The sequence below is a fragment of the Taudactylus pleione genome, unplaced genomic scaffold (assembly GCF_031769625.1).
Source record: "Taudactylus pleione unplaced genomic scaffold, aTauple2 ptg001059l, whole genome shotgun sequence".
NCBI lineage: Eukaryota > Metazoa > Chordata > Amphibia > Anura > Myobatrachidae > Taudactylus > Taudactylus pleione.
In genome coordinates this window covers 67,760-91,184 of record NW_028285460.1, presented here as the reverse complement: position 1 = coordinate 91,184, position 23,425 = coordinate 67,760, and the positions used below count along the sequence as shown (strand labels likewise).

The following is a 23,425-nucleotide window of genomic DNA, read 5'->3' as shown; positions in this document are numbered from 1 at the left end:
CTACCAGGGGGGGTATTACTACTGGGGGCACTACCAGGGGGGTATTACTACTGGGGGCACTACCAGGGGGGTATTACTACTGGGGGCACTACCAGGGGGGGTATTACTACTGGGGGCACTACCAGGGGGGGTATTACTACTGGGGGCACTACCAGGGGGGTATTACTACTGGGGGCACTACCAGGGGGGGTATTACTACTGGGGGCACTACCAGGGGGGTATTACTACTGGGGGCACTACCGGGGGGGGCTATTACTACTGGGGGCACTACCAGAGGGGGAATATTACTACTGGGGGCACTACCAGAGGGGGAATATTACTACTGGGGGCACTACCAGAGGGGGAATATTACTACTGGGGCACTACCAGGGGGGGTATTACTACTGGGGGCAGTACCAGAGGGGGAATATTACTACTGGGGGCACTACCAGGGGAGGGATTACTACTGGGGGCACTACCAGGGGAGGGATTACTACTGGAGCACTACCAGGGGAGGGATTACTACTGGGGGCACTACCAGGGGAGGGATTACTACTGGGGGCACTACCAGGGGAGGGATTACTACTGGGGGCACTACCAGAGGGGGAATATTACTACTGGGGGCAGTACCAGGGAAGGGATTACTACTGGGGGCACTACCAGGGGGGATATTACTACTGGGGCACTACCAGAGAGGGAATATTACTACTGGGGGCAGTACCAGGGGAGGGATTACTATTGGGGTCAGTACTAGGGGGGGATTAATACTGGGGGCAGTACCAGAGGGGGAATATTACTACTGGGGGCAGTACCAGGGAGGGATTACTATTGGGGGCAGTACCAGGGGGGGTATTACTACAGGAGGCACTACCAGAGGGGGATTATTACTACTGGGGGCAGTACCAGGGGAGGGATTACTACTGGGGGCAGTACCAGGGGAGGGATTACTACCAGTAGCTGCTGCATTCCCCACCCTAGGCTTATACTCGAGTCAACAAGTTTTCACAGTTTTTTGGGATAAAATTAGGTACCTCGGCTTATATTCGGGTCGACTTATACTTGAGTATATACGGTACATTTGGGTGTGAATGCCATGGACGCACAGATTTATGCTCGCACCCTGCAGCCAAACTTCTGTTTGGGATTAACCAGGATAACTAAACCAGGTGTATTCAGACGGCTACACCCAATGTATTTGGGCGAGACATGGACAGCCAAAAACAATTGATCTCCCGTCACTTTATGGGGTGAGATAAAATATTGAATCGCCCCCTCTAGAATGCATGGTGGCATTACCTCTGCCGTATACGCCTCTAGCTGCATATTACATAAACCCTGAGAGAAAGATCCAAATGTGAGAGCACAGGAAGCTGCCAGCACAAAGCCCCCTCCCAGCACAAACCCCCCCCTCCCGGCACAAAGCCCCCCCTCCCGGCACAACGCCCCTCTCCCGGCACAAAGCCCCCCTCCCGGCATATACAGATGTGCTCTCATCATTATTACAGCTCTTCTCAGCCTCTCCAGCTTGGGATGGATGTTTCCCTGTATTCCTACTGATGCAGAAAAGGAGAACATTACTTTCTGACTGTATTACCCCACGTCTGAGCGCTGCTGGGCGCATCATGTACATTACGCTCATTTTCCATGAGAGCTCGGGAACAGGGTTTTATTACAGTCTGTGGAAAACATGTCACTTTATCACCACTACTGAGGCAGGTCAGCTACCAGTGAGAATGTGCGTGTACATAGTGTTCCCGATAGACCGCGGGCAGGGCGCTGTGGGTGCCCGCAGAGAGCCTCTGCGTGTGCTCCCGAAAAAGGGACAAGGCCAAGCGGGGAGGGGGCGTGGCTTGCCCTTTTACATTAAAACAGCAGGGCACATTTTACCCCTCTAAGAGATAGATATGATACAGACAGATAAATCAGATAGACGAGATAGATATTCAATTCATTCATATTCAAGGTACAACACCTAGCAATACCAGAATGCCAACTGGCGAGACACAAAGCTCTACCACTGTACTGTATGCCATGCAATATAACTAATTACCCATCATATTTATATATATATATATATATATATATATATATATATATATATATATATATATATCCCCAATATGCCGGCATCCAATCACATAAACTGCAACTTTCTCCGGTGCCCGTCCATAACATGTCACACATCTCAGCAAAAGCGAGACGGCACTCAGAGATTTGTAAGAAGACAAAAATACATATATTCAAGAAAGCATCAAGGCGACGTTTCGATGTGTGACGCACTCTCTCATCCTCCAGCATTACAGCATAGACAAAAACAGCCTCCAGCATAGCATATCTATCCTGTAGACACCCCCCCCCCGGGAAACAAGAATGATTGGACAATCCGCCTTATGTACAGTGACCAACTGTGACACTGAGGAAGGGTAAGTCGGCCAAGAACGCACCCAGCGCTCCAACTCATTCCAAAGGTGCTCAATGGGGTTAAGATCTGGACTATGAGCTGGTCAGTCCATCCAGGTTACCAAATGCTCTGTATACCAGTCCATCCGGGTTATTAATGCTCTGTATACCAGTCCATCCAGGTTACCAAGTGCTCTGTATACCAGTCCATCCAGGTTACCAAGTGCTCTGTATACCAGTCCATCCAGGTTACCAAGTGCTCTGTATACCAGTCCATCCAGGTTATTAATGCTCTGTATACCAGTCCATTCGGGTTACCAAGTGCTCTGTATACCAGTCCATCCAGGTTACCAAGTGCTCTGTATACCAGTCCATCCAGGTTACCAAGTGCTCTGTATACCAGTCCATCCAGGTTACCAAGTGCTCTGTATACCAGTCCATCCAGGTTACCAAGTGCTCTGTATACCAGTCCATCCAGGTTACCAAGTGCTCTGTATACCAGTCCATCCGGGTTATTAATGCTCTGTATACCAGTCCATCCGGGTTACCAAGTGCTCTGTTAACCAGTCCATCCGGGTTACCAAGTGCTCTGTATACCAGTCCATCCAGGTTATTAATGCTCTGTATACCAGTCCATCCAGGTTACCAAGTGCTCTGTATACCAGTCCATCCAGGTTAACAAGTGCTCTGTATACCAGTCTATCCAGGTTACCAAGTGCTCTGTATACCAGTCTATCCAGGTTACCAAGTGCTCTGTATACCAGTCCATCCGGGTTATTAATGCTCTGTATACCAGTCCATACGGGTTATTAATGCTCTGTATACCAGTCCATCCAGGTTATTAATGCTCTGTATACCAGTCCATCCAGGTTATTAATGCTCTGTATACCAGTCCATCCAGGTTATTAATGCTCTGTATACCAGTCCATCCAGGTTATTAATGCTCTGTATACCAGTCCATCCAGGTTATTAATGCTCTGTATACCAGTCTATCCAGGTTATTAATGCTCTGTATACCAGTCTATCCAGGTTATTAATTCTCTGTATACCAGTCTATCCAGGTTACCAAGTGCTCTGTATACCAGTCCATCCGGGTTATTAATACTCTGTATACCAGTCCAACCGGGTTATTAATGCTCTGTATACCAGTCCATCCGGGTTATTAATGCTCTGTATACCAGTCCATCCAGGTTAACAAGTGCTCTGTATACCAGTCTATCCAGGTTACCAAGTGCTCTGTATACCAGTCCATCCGGGTTATTAATGCTCTGTATACCAGTCCATACGGGTTATTAATGCTCTGTATACCAGTCCATCCAGGTTATTAATGCTCTGTATACCAGTCCATCCAGGTTATTAATGCTCTGTATACCAGTCCATCCAGGTTATTAATGCTCTGTATACCAGTCCATCCAGGTTATTAATGCTCTGTATACCAGTCCATCCAGGTTATTAATGCTCTGTATACCAGTCCATCCAGGTTATTAATGCTCTGTATACCAGTCTATCCAGGTTATTAATGCTCTGTATACCAGTCTATCCAGGTTATTAATTCTCTGTATACCAGTCTATCCAGGTTACCAAGTGCTCTGTATACCAGTCCATCCGGGTTATTAATACTCTGTATACCAGTCCAACCGGGTTATTAATGCTCTGTATACCAGTCCATCCGGGTTATTAATGCTCTGTATACCAGTCTATCCAGGTTACCAAGTGCTCTGTATACCAGTCCATCCGGGTTATTAATGCTCTGTATGCCAGTCCATCCGGGTTATTAATGCTCTGTATACCAGTCCATCCAGGTTACCAAATGCGCTGTATACCAGTCCATCCGGGTTATTAATGCTCTGTATACCAGTCCATCCGGGTTATTAATGCTCTGTATACCAGTTCATCCAGGTTATTAATGCTCTGTATACCAGTCCATCCGGGTTATTAATGCTCTGTATACCAGTCCATCCAGGTTATTAATGCTCTCTATACCAGTCCATCCGGGTTACCAAATGCTCTGTAAATCAGTCCATCCGGGTTATTAATGCTCTGTATACCAGTCCATCCAGGTTACCAACTGCTCTGTATACCAGTCCATCCGGGTTATTAATGCTCTGTATACCAGTCCATCCGGGTTGTTAATGCTCTGTATGCCAGTCCATCCGGGTTATTAATGCTCTGTATACCAGTCCATCCAGGTTACCAAATGCGCTGTATACCAGTCCATCCGGGTTATTAATGCTCTGTATACCAGTCCATCCGGGTTATTAATGCTCTGTATACCAGTGCATCCGGGTTATTAATGCTCTGTATACCAGTCCATCCGGGTTATTAATGCTCTGTATACCAGTCCAACCAGGTTACCAAGTGCTCTGTATACCAGTCCATCCAGGTTACCAAGTGCTCTGTATACCAGTCCATCCGGGTTATTAATGCTCTGTATACCAGTCCATCCAGTTTATTAAAGCTCTGTATACCAGTCTATCCAGGTTACCAAGTGCTCTATATACCAGTCCATCCAGGTTACCAAGTGCTCTGTATACCAGTCCATCCGGGTTACCAAGTGCTCTGTATACCAGTCTATCCAGGTTACCAAGTGCTCTGTATACCAGTCCATCCAGGTTACCAAGTGCTCTGTATACCAGTCCATCCGGGTTATTAATGCTCTGGATACCAGTCCATCCGGGTTACCAAGTGCTCTGTATACCAGTCCATCCAGGTTACCAACTGCTCTGTATACCAGTCCATCCGGGTTACCAAGTGCTCTGTATACCAGTCCATCCGGGTTATTAATGCTCTGTATACCAGTCTATCCAGGTTACCAAGTGCTCTGTATACCAGTCCATCCAGGTTATTAATGCTCTGTATACCAGTCCATCCAGGTTATTAATTCTCTGTATACCAGTCTATCCAGGTTACCAAGTGCTCTGTATACCAGTTCATCCGGGTTACCAAGTGCTCTGTATACCAGTCCATCCGGGTTATTAATGCTCTGTATACCAGTCTATCCAGGTTACCAAGTGCTCTGTATACCAGTCCATCCGGGTTATTAATGCTCTGTATACCAGTCCATCCGGGTTATTAATGCTCTGTGTATACCAGTCCATCCAGGTTACCAACTGCTCTGTATACCAGTCCATCCGGGTTATTAATGCTCTGTATACCAGTCCATCCGGGTTATTAATGCTCTGTATGCCAGTCCATCCGGGTTATTAATGCTCTGTATACCAGTCCATCCAGGTTACCAAATGCGCTGTATAACAGTCCATCCGGGTTATTAATGCTCTGTATACCAGTCCATCCGGGTTATTAATGCTCTGTATACCAGTCCATCCAGGTTATTAATGCTCTGTATACCAGTCCATCCGGGTTATTAATGCTCTGTATGCCAGTCCATCCGGGTTATTAATGCTCTGTATACCAGTCCATCCAGGTTACCAAATGCGCTGTATAACAGTCAATCCGGGTTATTAATGCTCTGTATACCAGTCCATCCAGGTTATTAATGCTCTGTATACCAGTCCATCCAGGTTATTAATGCTCTGTATACCAGTCCATCCGGGTTATTAATGCTCTGTATGCCAGTACATCCAGGTTACCAAATGCGCTGTATACCAGTCCATCCGGGTTATGAATGCTCTGTATACCAGGGCTTCCAGGTTATTAATGCTCTGTATACCAGTCCATCCAGGTTATTAATGCTCTGTATGCCAGTCCATCCAGGTTATTAATGCTTTGTATGCCAGTCCAGTGCCGCAGTAGAAACATGAGAGGTGACATCCTGATAAAACCATTAGTTGTTTCTGTAGAACTGCAGGTGCATGGGTCCCCCTACCGAGTGTTCTTGTAGAGACCGCCATAGTAGTGTCCATTTGGAACGCGTGTAAAATGACTGCATTTTGTGTTAGCAGGGGTGTCCTATCACTTTTGTCTACTGTACATAGTGTGTGTGTGTATATATATATATATATATATAACACATCCTAGATCTGAATGAATGAAATATTCTTGTTAAATACTTTGTTCTTTACATAGTTGCATATGCTGGCACCAAAATCACACAAAAATTATGATTGGAAATCAAATTTATTAACCCGTGGAGGTCTGGTTTTGGAGCAACACTCAAAATTAAAGTGAAAAAACACACTACAGGCTGCTCCAACTTTGATGTAATGTCCTTAAAACAAGTCAAACTGAGGCTCAGTAGTGTGTGTGGCCTCCACGTGCCTGTATGACCTCCCTACAACGCCTGGGCATGCTCCTGATGAGGTGGCGGATGGACTCCTGAGGGATCTCCTCCCAGACCTGGACTAAAGCATCTGCCAACTCCTGGACAGTCTGTGGTGCACCGTGGCGTTGGTGGATGGAGCGAGACATGACGTCCCAGATGTGCTCAATTGGATTCAGGTCTGGGGAACGGGCAGGCCAGTCCATAGCATCAATGCCTTCGTCTTGCAGGGACTGCTCACACACTTGAGCCACATGAGGTCTAGCATTGTCTTGCATTAGGAGGAACCCAGGGCAAACCGCACCAGCATATGGTCTCACAAGGGGTCTGAGGATCTCATCTCGGGACCTAATGGCAGTCAGGCTACCTCTAGCGAGCACATGGAGGGCTGTGCTGCCCCCCAAAGAAATGCCACCCCACACCATTACTGACCCGCTGCGAAACTGGTCATGCTGGAGGATGTTGCAGGCAGCAGAAAGTTCTCCTTGACGTCTCTAGACTCTGTCACGTCTGTCACATGTGCTCAGTGTGAACCTGCTTTCATCTGTGAAGAGCACAGGGCGCCAGTGGCGAATTTGCCAATCTTGGTGTTCTTTGGCAAATGCCAAACGTCCTGCACGGTGTTGGGCTGTAAGCACAACCCCCACCTGTGGACGTTGGGCCCTCATACAACCCTCATGGAGTCTGTTTCTGACTGTTTGAGCAGACACATGCACATTTGTGGCCTGCTGGAGGTCATTTTGCAGGGCTTTGGCGGTGCTCCTCCTGTTCCTCCTTGCACAAAGGCGGAGGTAGCGGTCCTGCTGTTGGGTTGTTGCACTCCTACGGCCTCCTCCACGTCTCCTGATGTACTGGCCCTACACTGACAGACACAGCAAACCTTCTTGCCACAGCTCCCATTGATGTGCCATCCTGGATGAGTTGCACTACCTGAGCCACTTGTGTGGGTTATAGACTCCGTCTCATGCTACCACTAGAGTGAAAGCACCGCCAGCATTCAAAAGTGACCAAAACATCAGCCAAAAAGCAAAGGAACAGAGAAGTGGTCGGTGGTCACCACCTGCAGAACCACTCCTTTATTGGGGGTGTCTTGCTAATTGCCTATAATTTCCACCTGTTGTCTATTCCATTTGCACAACAGCATGTGAAAGTGATTGTCAATCAATGTTGCTTCCTAAGTGGACAGTTTGATTTCACAGAAGTGTGAATGACTTGGAGTTACATTGTGTTGTTTAAGTGTTCCCTGTATTTTTTTGAGCAGTGTGTGTGTGTATATATGTATATATATGTATATGTGTGTATATATATATATGTATATATATATATATATATATATATATATATATATATATATATATATATATATATATATATATATATATATATATATATATATATATATATATATATATATATAGCGTTCCCGCTAGGCTGTTTTAGCGGGGCGCGGCGCCCTGCCCTCACAGCCTGCGGGTGCCATTCTCCCCGCGGGTTGAGAAACATGCGGTGTCGCGGTGACGTCCCGGTCACCGCCGGAGAATAGACGCCGGGCGCATGCGCCCGTCATCTATTCTCCCTTTCTGCAGAGCTTGGGGGCTGCCCGGCATGTCCGTAAGCGCCGGGCACGCCCCCAAGTATGACGAAAAGGGGACGAGTCTTATAGACACGCCCCCTTTTCATGACCACGCGCGCTTAAGGTTGCCCTCTCTAGCTCTGGCGCCCTGCCTGCCGCTGGAGCTAGAGTTAAATATATATATATATATTTATATATATTATCTATATCCCAAGCGACCTACAGAATACATGATCTCCCTGCCAAAAAAGGATGTCATGCGATAATATGAATGGGTTCTTAGATCAGCTGTTGGGGTACGATTGCAAATTGAATGGGAGATGTATGAAATCTCGGAGAGATAAAGTGGAGAAGTTGCCCATAGCAACCAATCCGCTTATGTTATTATACAGGCTGAGTTAGATAAATGCACAACTAATCCACATTATCCCTCTGGCAGATGTGATAAATCCCCTTTATACGTACCAGGCACTGTCAGACTGGTAGGTCACCATCCACTTACCCAGAACAGCAGGAGAACGGAATAGCGTTTGGCGCAATTCTTTTGGTCGCAGGATTGAGATACAATTGAATTCAGGCAAGATTTTTATTGCTCAATGTCTTAAAGAAGACCCTCCCTTCCGTCTGAAGGGGAATATCACACAGAAATCATACAGCAATTCTCCACAAAGGATTTCCAAAGATGTTCCACATACAGGAATCTGATCAGCAGGTCTTCTCCACACAGAAGTTACAGGGTTGTACCACACACAGAACTCACAGTCCCTCTTTTTATGTCATTCTTACACACAACATCACAGGGGGCAAATCCACCCTGTGCTCCCTCTAGCCAATCATTCTATCTCACAAAACATAAATTAACAACATATTACATTTCAAAGGAGTCTCTCAATATCCTCCTTCCTAATCCACCAACACAAACTGATTTATCATACATTATACTGTCTCCTATAATGTTGGTATAACATGTCACAGGAAATAGTAAATGACATTCATCCTTATCAGTCAGTTTGGCATTTCCAACCTTAACACATTCAGTGACATCCAAAAGGTTCTTAACAACAAATTGTCTTTTCAAAGTAAGTTCTGTACATGTAGTGTTTGGCTATATGACACCTTCACACAGAGACCTTCCAGTCACCCTATTCATCACACCTCCTGCTAAGGGAATCACAATCAGCATCTAGTATCTGCAGACACAGAGGCTGCTCATGTCTTATACAGACATATATTCAATAAGTGCATTTTCTCTACAAAATATACATGTAAACCATATAGTGCACAGCCTATTATATATACGTTGCCTCATGCACTAATGCATTGCAGATCAGTTTATTATAAACCATGTGCAGTGCGCTTTTTACACTGTCCTTTCAAAAATGGCGCAATGGCATGAGGGTTAATCCCCTCCATGCCTTGGGAGCCATTTTAATCACGTGTGGTCGGCCTCCGGCCACACTCACACATGCACTCCTCATCGCACATGCACTCCTCATCGCACATGCACTCCTCATCGCACATGCACTCCTCATCGCACATGCACTCCTCATCGCACATGCACTCCTCATCGCACATGCACTGTTCTGTCAGTATAATAGACAGAACAGCCGAGACCAGTGATCACTGAGACAGCTGCATTTCACAGGGTATTAACAAGTGGTCGGGGCTATATTTCTGGGTGTATACAGTGGTAAGCGGGTGTGCTATATTTCTGGGTGTATACAGTGGTAAGCGGGTGTGCTATATTTCTGGGTGTATACAGTGGTAAGCGGGTGTGCTAGATTTCTGGGTGTATACAGTGGTAAGCGGGTGTGCTATATTTCTGGGTGTATACAGTGGTAAGCGGGTGTGCTATATTTCTGGGTGTATACAGTGGTAAGCGGGTGTGCTAGATTTCTGGGTGTATACAGTGGTAAGCGGGTGTGCTATATTTCTGGGTGTATACAGTGGTAAGTGGGTGTGCTATATTTCTGGGTGTATACAGTGGTAAGCGGGTGTGCTATATTTCTGGGTGTATACAGTGGTAAGCGGGTGTGCTATATTTCTGGGTGTATACAGTGGTAAGCGGGTGTGCTATATTTCTGGGTGTATACAGTGGTAAGTGGGTGTGCTATATTTCTGGGTGTATACAGTGGTGGCCAAAATTGCGGACACATTTTGAAATTTGAATGCTTATAAAAACTGTTTCACTTCTCGCAGCGAAATGATTCATGTATCAAATGAAAGGAAATTTATGCTGAATTAAACACAATAAACAGAGGTGACATATTTGCATTACAAGGGAAGTTCTGCTACTTTCAGTCAGACAAAGAACCACAGATACGTGAGATTCAAGAAGCGGATTGTAGTAACAGCTACTACCAGCCAATCGGAATCGTCGTTCTGAGGACCAATCAGCTGTGGTGTATGAGCAGGTGCGAGGTCATGTACAAAGCTGGGAAAGGTCAGTTTGGCTGTTTCATGTTGCAGAATAAAGTTGGTTACTGAAGTGCGATTACGGTCGGATGTTTGTGTGTATTGTTTAGTGCTAACGACGGTGTAAGAAATAAATACAACAATGTCGTCCAGGCAAAGTGGGGACTGGTCAGCCAGGAAGAGATCCAGGATTGTGGTGTTACGTGAAAATGGTCTTTCCTATGCAGCAATTGTGAGAGAAGTTGGTGGGAATGTGACATCAGGAGTACGAAAGTTTTGTGTACGCTCTATGGAAACACAATCTATACAAAACAAAGACGGAAAAGGCCGGAAAAAGTGCACAACAGCTGTTGATGATAGGAGAATAAAACGAATTTGCGTCAGGGACAGATGGATGTCATCTCCGCCCATTAGCAGTGACCTGAGTGCAAATAGTGTTATTGTCAGTGCAAGAACGGAACGGAGAAGACTAACGGAGGTTGGCCTAAAAAGGTAGGATTCCCCGAAAAAAGCCATTGCTGAATAAAAAGCAGCGGCAGAAACGAATACAGTGGGCGAAAGAACACATTGCATGGACAGAAGGTCAGTGGAAACAAGTGATATGGAGTGACGAAACTAAGATATCCATATTAGGCAGTGATGGGAGAAAATATCGGAGACGTCGCATCGGGGAAGAGGTACATCCAGATTGCATTCAAGCGACAACAAAGAATCCTACAAGTGTTATGATCTGGGCATGTATGACAGCAGATGCTGTAGGCCACCGTTATGTCATAGATGGCACACTGACACCATCCTACAAGTGTTATGATCTGGGCATGTATGACAGCAGATGCTGTAGGCCGCCTTTATGTCATAGATGGCACACTGATACCATCCTACAAGTGTTATGATCTGGGCATGTATGATAGCAGATGCTATAGGACACCTTTATGTCATAGATGGCACACTGATACCATCCTACAAGTGTTATGATCTGGGCATGTATGACAGCAGATGCTGTAGGCCGCCTTTATGTCATAGATGGCACACTGATACCATCCTACAAGTGTTATGATCTGGGCATGTATGACAGCAGAGGCCGTAGGCCGCCGTTATGTCATAGATGGCACACTGATAACATCCTACCAGTGTTATGATCTGGGCATGTATGACAGCAGATGCCGTAGGCCGCCTTTATGTCATAGATGGCACACTGATACCATCCTACAAGTGTTATGATCTGGGCATGTATGACAGCAGATGCTGTAGGACGCCTTTATGTCATAGATGGCACACTGATAACATCCTACAAGTGTTATGATATGGGCATGTATGACAGCAGATGCTGTAGGCCGCCTTTATGTCATAGATGGCACACTGATACCATCCTACAAGTGTTATGATCTGGGCATGTATGATAGCAGATGCTGTAGGCCGCCTTTATGTCATAGATGGCACACTGATACCATCCTACAAGTGTTATGATCTGGGCATGTATGACAGCAGATGCGGTAGGCCGCCTTTATGTCATAGATGGCACACTGATACCATCCTACAAGTGTTATGATCTGGGCATGTATGACAGCAGGTGCGGTAGGCCTCCTTTATGTCATACATGGCACACTGACACCATCCTACAAGTGTTATGATCTGGGCATGTATGACAGCAGATGCTGTAGGCCGCCTTTATGTCATAGATGGCACACTGATACCATCCTACAAGTGTTATGATCTGGGCATGTATGATAGCAGATGCTATAGGCCGCCTTTATGTCATAGATGGCACACTGACACCATCCTACAAGTGTTATGATCTGGGCATGTATGATAGCAGATGCTGTAGGCCACCTTTATGTCATAGATGGCACACTGATACCATCCTACAAGTGTTATGATCTGGGCATGTATGACAGCAGATGCTGTAGGACGCCTTTATGTCATAGATGGCACACTGAACAGCAGAAAGTACATTGACACAATCCTACAACCAAAACGTCTACCTTCTATCAGGGATCTTTTCCCAGATAATGCTCCATTTTTCTCCCATCAGGATTCAGCTCCCTGCCACACTGCACGGTCATACAAAAAGAGGTTCACGGAGAATGACATACAGGTGCTGGGATGGCCAGGGAATAGCCCAGACCTGAACCCCATAGAACATTTGAGGTCCCGTTTGAAAACACTGGTACATCTGAGGCGTCCATCCAATAAATGCAAGTAATTGAGGCTGTGGCCAGAGGCAGGCAACACGGGGTTAATGGCTGCCACAGCACTGAAGGGATTAACCCTCATGCCATTGCGCCATTTTTAAAAGGACAGTGTAAACACTGCACATGGTTTATAATAAACTGTATTAAAGTATATGTGTATTGCTGTAATGCACTGCAGCTGATCTGCAATGCATTAGTGCATGAGGCAACATATATATATAATAGGCTATGCACTATATGGTTTAAATGTATATTTTGTAGAGAAAATGCACTTCTTGAATATATGCCTGTATATGACATGACCAGCCTCTGTGTCTGCAGAAACTAGCAGGAGGTCTGATGAATAGGAAGACCTGTTGTGGTCAGTGAACTCTGGCTGGAAGGTCTCTGTGTGAAGGTGTGAATGGTGTCATATAGCCAAACTCTTCATGTACAGAACTTACTTTTGAAAAGACAATTAATTTGTTTTTAAGAAGATCCTTTTGGATGCCACTTCTAAAAGCTGAATGTGTTAAGGTTGGAAATGTCAAACTGATAAGGATAAATGTCATTTACCATTTCCTGTGACATGTTATATCAACATTTTAGGAGACAGTATAATGTATGATAAATCAGTTTGTGTTGGTGGATTAGGAAGGAGGATATTGAGAGACTCCTTTGAAATGTAATATGTTGTTTAATTAATGTTTTCTGAGATAGCCTGATTGGCTAGAAGGAACACAGGGTGGATTTGCCCCCTGTGATGTTGTGTGTAAGAATGACATAAAAAGAGGGACTGTGAGCCCTGTATGGGTAAAACCCTGTAACTTGTTTGAGGAGAAGAGCTGCTGATAAGGTTCCTGTGTGTGGTACATCTTTGGAAATCCTTTGTGGAGAATTGCTGTTTGATTTCTGTGTGATATTCCACTTCAGACGGAAGGGAGGGTCTTCTTTAAGACATTGAGTAAATAAACACCGTTTGCCTTTACTTCAATTGCCTCAATCCTGCGACCAACAGAATTGTGCCAAAACGTTATTCCGTTCTCCTGCTGTTCTGGGTAAGAGCTCCGTGTCTCCAAGTTCAAGCCCTCTGCCAGCTACCGTGCAGACCTGGTCCATTGCGAGGGATCAGGTGGGAACAGCCGACACCAAACAGGTGGAAGTCCAAAAGCGCTAACCCGTGACCAGGGACGGCCTAGGCGAAAGGCGTCTGGTCGCAGAGGCTATAATTGTCACATGGCACCATATAATAAAGAAGGAAGAGCTTCAAACACTGGTTGGCTCAATGACACATCGCTGTGCTGCTGTCTTGAAAAATCAAGGATACCCAACGAAATACTGATAGGACAGTAACATCATAAGTACACAGGGATTTTCACCCAAATTGTTGATTTCACGGCATAACTTCCCTTGTAATGTAAAATATTTCACCTCTGTTTATTGTGTTTAATTAAGCATCAAATTACCTTTCATTTGATACATGAATCCTTGCACTGCGTGACGTGTAACAGTTTTTATAAGCATTCGAAGTTGAAAAACATTCAAATTTCAAAAAGTGTCCGCAATTTTGGCCACCTCTGTATACACCCACAAATATAGCACACCCGCTTACCACTGTATACACCCACAAATATAGCACACCCGCTTACCACTGTATACACCCACAAATATAGCACACCCACTTACCACTGTATACACCCAGAAATATAGCACACACACTTACCACTGTATACACCCACAAATATAGCACACCCGCTTACCACTGTATACATCCAGAAATATAGCACACCCGCTTACCACCGTATACACCGACAAATATAGCACACCCGCTTACCACCGTATACACCCAGAAATATAGCACACCCGCTTACCACCGTATACACCCAGAAATATAGCACACCCGCTTACCACCGTATACACCCAGAAATATAGCACACCCGCTTACCACCGTATACACCCAGAAATATAGCACACCCGCTTACCACCGTATACACCCAGAAATATAGCACACCCGCTTACCATTGTATACACCCAGAAATATAGCACACCCGCTTACCACTGTATACACCCAGAAATATAGCACACCCACTTACCACTGTATACACCCCGAAATATAGCACACCCACTTACCACTGTATACACCCAGAAATATAGCACACCCGCTTACCACTGTATACACCCAGAAATATAGCACACCCGCTTACCACTGTATACACCCAGAAATATAGCACACCCACTTACCACTGTATACACCCACAAATATAGCACACCCACTTACCACTGTATACACCCCGAAATATAGCACACCCACTTACCACTGTATACACCCAGAAATATAGCACACCCACTTACCACTATATACACCCAGAAATATAGCACACCCACTTACCACTATATACACCCAGAAATGTAGCACACCCGCTTACCACTGTATACACCCAGAAATATAGCACACCCGCAAATATAGCACACCCGCTTACCACTGTATACACCCAAAAATATAGCACACCCACTTACCACTGTATACACCCACAAATATAGCACACCCGCAAATATAGCACACCCGCTTACCACTGTATACACCCGCAAATATAGCACACCCGCTTACCACTGTATACACCCAAAAATATAGCACACCCGCCTACCACTGTATACACCCAAAAATATAGCACACCCGCCTACCACTGTATACACCCAGAAATATAGCACACCCACTTACCACTGTATACACCCAGAAATATAGCACACCCACTTACCACTGTATACACCCAGAAATATAGCACACCCACTTACCACTATATACACCCAGAAATATAGCACACCCGCTTACCACTGTATACACCCAGAAATATAGCACACCCGCTTACCACTGTATACACCTAGAAATATAGCACACCCGCTTACCACTATATACACCCAGAAATATAGCACACCCGCTTACCACTGTATACACCCAGAAATATAGCACACCCGCTTACCACTGTATACACAAAGAAATATAGCACACCCGCTTACCACTGTATACACCCAGAAATATAGCACACCCACTTACCACTATATACACCCAGAAATATAGCACACCCACTTACCACTGTATACACCCAGAAATATAGCACACCCGCTTACCACTGTATACACCTAGAAATATAGCACACCCGCTTACCACTATATACACCCAGAAATATAGCACACCCGCTTACCACTGTATACACCTAGAAATATAGCACACCCGCTTACCACTGTATACACCGAAAAATATAGCACACCCACTTACCACTGTATAAACCCAAAAATATAGCACACCCGCTTACCACTGTATACACCCAGAAATATAGCACACCCACTTACCACTGTATACACCCAGAAATATAGCACACCCACTTACCACTATATACACCCAGAAATATAGCACACCCACTTACCACTGTATACACCCAGAAATATAGCACACCCGCTTACCACTATATACACCCAGAAATATAGCACACCCGCTTACCACTGTATACACCCAGAAATATAGCACACCCGCTTACCACTGTATACACCCAGAAATATAGCACACCCGCTTACCACTGTATACACCTAGAAATATAGCACACCCGCTTACCACTGTATACACCTAGAAATATAGCACACCCGCTTACCATTGTATACACCCAGAAATATAGCACACCCGCTTACCACTGTATACACCCAGAAATATAGCACACCCGCTTACCACTGTATACACCCAGAAATATAGCACACCCGCTTACCACTGTATACACCCAGAAATATAGCACACCCGCTTACCACTGTATACACCCAGAAATATAGCACACCCGCTTACCACTGTATACACCCAGAAATATAGCACATCCGCTTACCACTGTATACACCTAGAAATATAGCACACCCGCTTACCACTGTATACACCGAAAAATATAGCACACCCGCTTACCACTGTATACACCGAAAAATATAGCACACCCGCTTACCACTGTATACACCCAAAAATATAGCACACCCGCTTACCACTGTATACACCCAGAAATATAGCACACCCGCTTACCACTGTATACACCCAGAAATATAGCACACCCGCTTACCACTGTATACACCCAGAAATATAGCACACCCGCTTACCACTTTGACTGTATCATGTTATCACTGCGCTGTTCCCAATTGTAACGCGCTATGTCACTGATAATAAGTACTAATAATGAATACTAATAACTGCAATAAACAACGTTACCCAATAAGTTGTAGAGAGTAATATATTGTATCAGAATAACTTCTGGCAACTGATATAGGATTTGTAGCTGAAACCACTGGTTCTAAACTCAAACTAAAACGGAGCCATTTGTAATTTCTCAGCAACATTTGTAGCTCTCACCCTAACCTGCTGCTTACATGCTTCCTCCTCACTGTCTACCCCCCCATCTGTGTCACCCCTGTCTGCCTCCCCCCTATAGAATGTAAGCTCTCACCCTAACCTGCTGCTTACATGCTTCTTCCTCACTGTCTACCCCCCATCTGTGTCACCCCTGTCTGTCTCCCCCCTATAGAATGTAAGCTCTCACCCTAACCTGCTGCTTACATGCTTCTTCCTCACTGTCTACCCCCCATCTGTGTCACCCCTGTCTGTCTCCCCCCTATAGAATGTAAGCTCTCACCCTAACCTGCTGCTTACATGCTTCTTCCTCACTGTCTACCCCCCATCTGTGTCACCCCTGTCTGTCTCCCCCCTATAGAATGTAAGCTCTCACCCTAACCTGCTGCTTACATGCTTCTTCCTCACTGTCTACCCCCCATCTGTGTCACCCCTGTCTGTCTCCCCCCTATAGAATGTAAGCTCTCACCCTAACCTGCTGCTTACATGCTTCTTCCTCACTGTCTACCCCCCATCTGTGTCACCCGTGTCTGTCTCCCCCCTATAGAATGTAAGCTCTCACCCTAACCTGCTGCTTACATGCTTCTTCCTCACTGTATACCCCCATCTGTGTCACCCCTGTCTGCTTCCCCCCTATAGAATGTAAGCTCTCACCCTAACCTGCTGCTTACATGCTTCTTCCTCACTGTATACCCCCATCTGTGTCACCCCTGTCTGCCTCCCCCCTATAGAATGTAAGCTCTCACCCTAACCTGCTGCTTACATGCTTCTTCCTCACCGTCTACCCCCATCTGTGTCACCCCTGTCTGCCTCCCCCCTATAGAATGTAAGCTCTCACCCTAACCTGCTGCTTACATGCTTCTTCCTCACCGTCTACCCCCCATCTGTGTCACCCCTGTCTGTCTCCCCCCTATAGAATGTAAGCTCTCAGGAGCAGGGCCCTCTTCCCTCACGTGCTTTTCCTTCCCTCGCTCATACGATTATCTACTCAAAACTCCCCACAATGGCACCTAACACTTGGTAGCGGACGCCATGCTGCTTTTTTGAGCGTTATGATCGCTGCAGCAATGTTTATATACCATGTTCTTATTCTGTATTGTCTTGTACTGTATGTCGCTGTTTTACGACTTTGCTCATTTGTTCATGTACTATGTGAGGCGCTGCGGAACCCTTGTGGCGCCATATAAATAAAGGATAATAATAATAACAACCGTGGAATCTCAGCGCAGTCCAGTTGGAGTTCAGATATACACCTATTTCACAGCACCCCCCCTACAAATCGCACTTCAAGGTTCTGAATACTGCATGTAAGCTGGTAATTATATTTATATAACATAACAAAGACATTTGACATTTTATTTTAGATTATGCTGGAAATAAGATCAGAATACATAAAATCCTGCTAGCTAAAGCTTACCAATGAACGGAGAGGTCTCTGGGCAATACGGCAGCAATTCGTCCCGAACGGCGAGCTTGGCGATCAAACTTAAATTGGCATAAACGTCACCAGGCAGAGAGAGGTTTTGGGGGTTCAGCAGCGTTATAGACTGGGGTTCATTCTTGTAAAAAATACCAAAGAAGTACGCTACTCTCTTCCTATAGCCCTCCCGGTACAGCAACGCCATCACCACCAGCTGGACGCAGAGGAAGATGAGCAAGTAACGGCCTTTAGCGATGACCATGTTTTGTTCTAGTGATGACGGTGGCAGAACCCAATGGATGAAGCAATCGTGTATATCAATATTCCACTGTAAGGTTCAGTAAGCAGCGAGTTCATACTGGTTTCCCACCCAAACCAGTACACCAGAGCTCATCACTTTCTGCACGCAGAGAAACTTCAAAAAGGAACTTGATACAGAAGAGGAATTAAAAAACTTGAGAAAAGCTGTGGACGAGGCAGCGAGGAGTAAGGCACAGGAGGCGGACGGGGAATCTGGGCTGCCGGAGGAGTCATGTGCAGCTGAGCCAGCAGTCCTAACGCATGCCAGATGTTCTCAGCCTGCAAAATACAATAAAGAGGGAAGAGGTCTCAGACAGCATACATGACAGAGGAGGCACCCGTCCCAGCAATTCAGGTACATAGGATTACAATGTGCAGAGGAGGCACCCGTCCCAGCTATTCAGGTACATAGGATTACAATGTGCAGAGGATGCACCCGTCCCAGCTATTCAGGTACATAGGATTACAATGTGCAGAGGATGCACCCGTCCCAGCTATTCAGGTACATAGGATTATAATGTGCAGAGGAGGCACCCGTCCCAGCTATTCAGGTACATAGGATTACAATGTGCAGAGGATGCACCCGTCCCAGCTATTCAGGTACATAGGATTATAATGTGCAGAGGAGGCACCAGTCCCAGCATTGTCAGGTACACAGGATTATAATGTACAGAGGAAGCACCAGTCCCAGCATAGTCAGGTACCAGGATGTGCAGGGGAAGCACCAGTCCCAGCATTGTCAGGTACACAGGATGTGCAGGGAAGCACCAGTCCCAGCATTGTCAGGTACACAGGATGTGCAGGGGAAGCACCAGTCCCAGCATTGTCAGGTACACAGGATGTGCAGGGAAGCACCAGTCCCAGCATTGTCAGGTACACAGGATGTGCAGGGGAAGCACCAGTCCCAGCATTGTCAGGTACACAGGATGTGCAGGGGAAGCACCAGTCCCAGCATTGTCAGGTACACAGGATGTGCAGGGAAGCACCAGTCCCAGCATTGTCAGGTACACAGGATGTGCAGGGGAAGCACCAGTCCCAGCATTGTCAGGTACACAGGATGTGCAGGGGAAGCACCAGTCCCAGCATTGTCAGGTACACAGGATGTGCAGGGAAGCACGGAATTCCCCTCCCGCTAGCTCAGCTTGTGGCACTAGGAGGAGAGGAGGAGAGTGGCCACACACAGCTTATCTGATGAATAGAGAAAGTGGAATGAAGAACCCTGGACAGAGACGTTCCGTGCAGTCACTCTGCATTCTCACCACCAGTCACTCAGCAGGATTACTTACAGTCCATCCCATGCAAGAGACTGGGGACACAGGTGACAAAACCTGAATATTCTCAAGTCAGACAGGTTGAATAAGGAACGACGACGGCACACGGAGCCGGATTACACAGATCTTTGGCAAATTCATGCTGTGGGTGACATACAGTAAGGACCGAGCGCCACAAGTCAGCAGGATTAAATATTAACGCATGTAAACAGAATAATATTAATGATTGCTTCTCAAACACATTAAACATCAGGCAAACGTTGGTAGAGCGCGGATCGCTAGGCTTTAACTCTTTCTCTGCTGAGGCTTTTCCCACCCTTGTACTGAGGCTATTAGGGCTCAGATTCAGCCTCTAACACTCACCCTGTGTGTTCCCCGCGCTGACACTAACAGGTGCCTCTTATTAGTTGCAATATTTTGTTTTTAGAGCAGAAGATTTTGCATTTCCAGAAGATACATATTGTTTCTTTATAACTAAGAACAGAATTTCCTGGACATAAAGAGAATGTGCTTTTCATTCATTTATTTAGCTGTAGTTGAAAAAGGATTTTTTATTAACACATTTTATTTATAGGGCGCCACAAGTGTTCCGCAGCGCCATACATAGGGCAAACAATACGTACAGTGCAGTAATACCATACAATCCTCAGTACACTACACAGTACAGCAGCACGGGGTGTGGGCAGAGCACTCAGCATCGGCTCATACCTGTACCCAATAGTGTGGGTGAGACTAACAGGAAAGAGCAGAGTGCTGAGAGTGTAATGTGTAGCTGGTGTGTGAGTACAAGAGAACCCTGCTCCTAGGAGCTTACAATCTAGAGGGAAGAGAACCCTGCTCCTAGGAGCTTACAATCTAGAGGGAAGAGAACCCTGCTCCTAGGAGCTTACAATCTAGAGGGAAGAGGGAAGAGAACCCTGCTCCTAGGAGCTTACAATCTAGAGGGAAGAGAACCTTGCTCCTAGGAGCTTACAATCTAGAGGGAAGAGAACCCTGCTCCTAGGAGCTTACAATCTAGAGCAGTGATTCCCAACCTCGGCCCTCAAGGCACACTAACAGTCCTGGTTTTAGTGATATCCATGCTTAAGCACAGATGGTTAAATCAAAATACCTAAGGTGCTAATTAAGTCCCCTGTGCTCATCCATGGCTATCCTTAAAACCTGGACTGTTAGTGTGCCTTGAGGACCGTGGTTGGGAACCCCTGATCTAGAGGGAAGAGGGAAGAGAACCCTGCTCCTAGGACATTGGTGGCTAACCTTGACACTCCAGATGTTGTGGAACTACATATCCCAGCATGCACTGCTACCATTTTGCTATTAGGGCATGCTAAAACTGTGGCAAGGCATGCTGGGATATGTAGTTCCACAACATCTGGAGTGTCAAGGTTAGCCACCACTGTCCTAGGAGCTTACAATATAGAGGGAAGAGAGAAGAGAACCCTGCTCCTAGGAGCTTACAATCTAGAGGGAAGAGAACCCTGCTCCTAGGAATTTACAATCTAGAGGGAAGAGGGAAGAGAACCCAGCTCCTAGGAGTTTACAATCTAGAGGGAAGAGAACCCTGCTCCTAGGAACTTACAATCTAGAGGGAAGAGAACCCTGCTCCTAGGAGCTTACAATCTAGAGGGAAGAGAACCCTGCTCCTAGGAGCTTACAATCTAGAGGGAAGAGAACCCAGCTCCTAGGAGTTTACAATCTAGAGGGAAGAGAACCCTGCTCCTAGGAACTTACAATCTAGAGGGAAGAGAACCCTGCTCCTAGGAGCTTACAATCTAGAGGGAAGAGAACCCTGCTCCTAGGAGCTTACAATCTAGAGGGAAGAGGGAAGAGAACCCAGCTCCTAGGAGTTAACAATCTAGAGGGAAGAGAACCCTGCTCCTAGGAGCTTACAATCTAGACGGTAGAGGGAAGAGAACCCTGCTCCTAGGAGCTTACAATCTAGAGGGAAGAGAACCCTGCTCCTAGGAGCTTACAATCTAGAGGGAAGAGGGAAAAGAACCCTGCTCCTAGGAGATTACAATCTAGACGGTAGAGGGAAAAGAACCCTGCTCCTAGGAGCTTACAATCTAGAGGGAAGAGGGAAAAGAACCCTGCTCCTAGGAGCTTACAATCTAGAGGGAAGACAGAAAAGAACCCTGCTCCTAGGAGCTTACAATCTAGAGGCAAGAGAACCCTGCTCCTAGGAGATTACAATCTAGAGGGAAGAGGGAAAAGAACCCTGCTCCTAGGAGCTTACAATCTAGAGGGAAGAGACACAAGGAGTGAGCCAGTGTGGGGGCATCAGAAAGCGGGGGTGCTAGAGATAAGGGAGATTAGGGGAGACATGGCCATGAGGTAGAAGAACAGGGGAGTACTCAGCGTATTATTAGAAATTTCTGAATAGCTGCTGCTCTCCCGATAAGGATGGTACAGCACAGAGTCAGCCTACGGTCACATCGCAGTAATTACAGCCTACGGTCACATCGCAGTAATTACAGCCTACGGTCACATCGCAGTAATTACAGCCTATGGTCACATCGCAGTAATTAAAGCCTACGGTCACATCGCAGTAATTACAGCCTACGATCACATCGCAGTAATTACAGCCTATGGTCACATCGCAGTAATTACAGCCTACGGTCACATCGCAGTAATTACAGCCTATGGTCACACCTTATACACACACACACAGCCTGCGGCACATTCTATACACATTATACACACACACACACACACACAGCCTGCAGGTCATTCTATACACCTTACACACACACACAGCCTGCAGCTCATTCTATACACCTTATACACACACAGCCTGCAGCTCATTCTATACACCTTATACACACAGCCTGCAGCTCATTCTATACACCTTATACACACACACACAGCCTGCAGCTCATTCTATACACCTTATACACACACACACAGCCTGCAGGTCATTCTATACACCTTATACACACACACACACAGCCTGCAGGTCATTCTATACACCTTATACACACAGCCAGCAGCTCATTCTATACACCTTATACACACAGCCTGCAGCTCATTCTATACACCTTATACACACAGCCTGCAGCACATTCTATACACCTTATACACACACACAGCCTGCAGCTCATTCTATATACCTTATACACACAGCCTGCAGCACATTCTATACACCTCATACACACAGCCTGCAACTCATTCTATACACCTTATACACACACACAGCCTGCAGGTCATTCTATACACCTTATACACACAGCCTGCAGCACATTCTATACACCTTATACACACACACACACACACACACACACACGCACACACACACAGCCTGCAGC

At 46.0% G+C, this 23,425-nt stretch overlaps 1 protein-coding gene across 1 annotated transcript in view; it reads right to left on the bottom strand.

The window, feature by feature from the left end:
• Positions 1-20,157, bottom strand: part of LOC148453937 (beta-1,4-galactosyltransferase 3-like) — an 86,698-nt gene extending 66,541 nt beyond the window's left edge. Inside the window, exons 1-2 of the mRNA XM_088461469.1 lie at positions 20,136-20,157; positions 18,547-19,128 (exon numbers count right to left, since the gene is read on the bottom strand). Coding sequence (XP_088317595.1) covers positions 18,547-18,811 — 265 coding nt within the window. The 5' untranslated portion in view covers positions 18,812-19,128; positions 20,136-20,157. The remainder of the gene's footprint in view (positions 1-18,546; positions 19,129-20,135) is intronic.
• Positions 20,158-23,425: the final 3,268 nt, after the last annotated feature.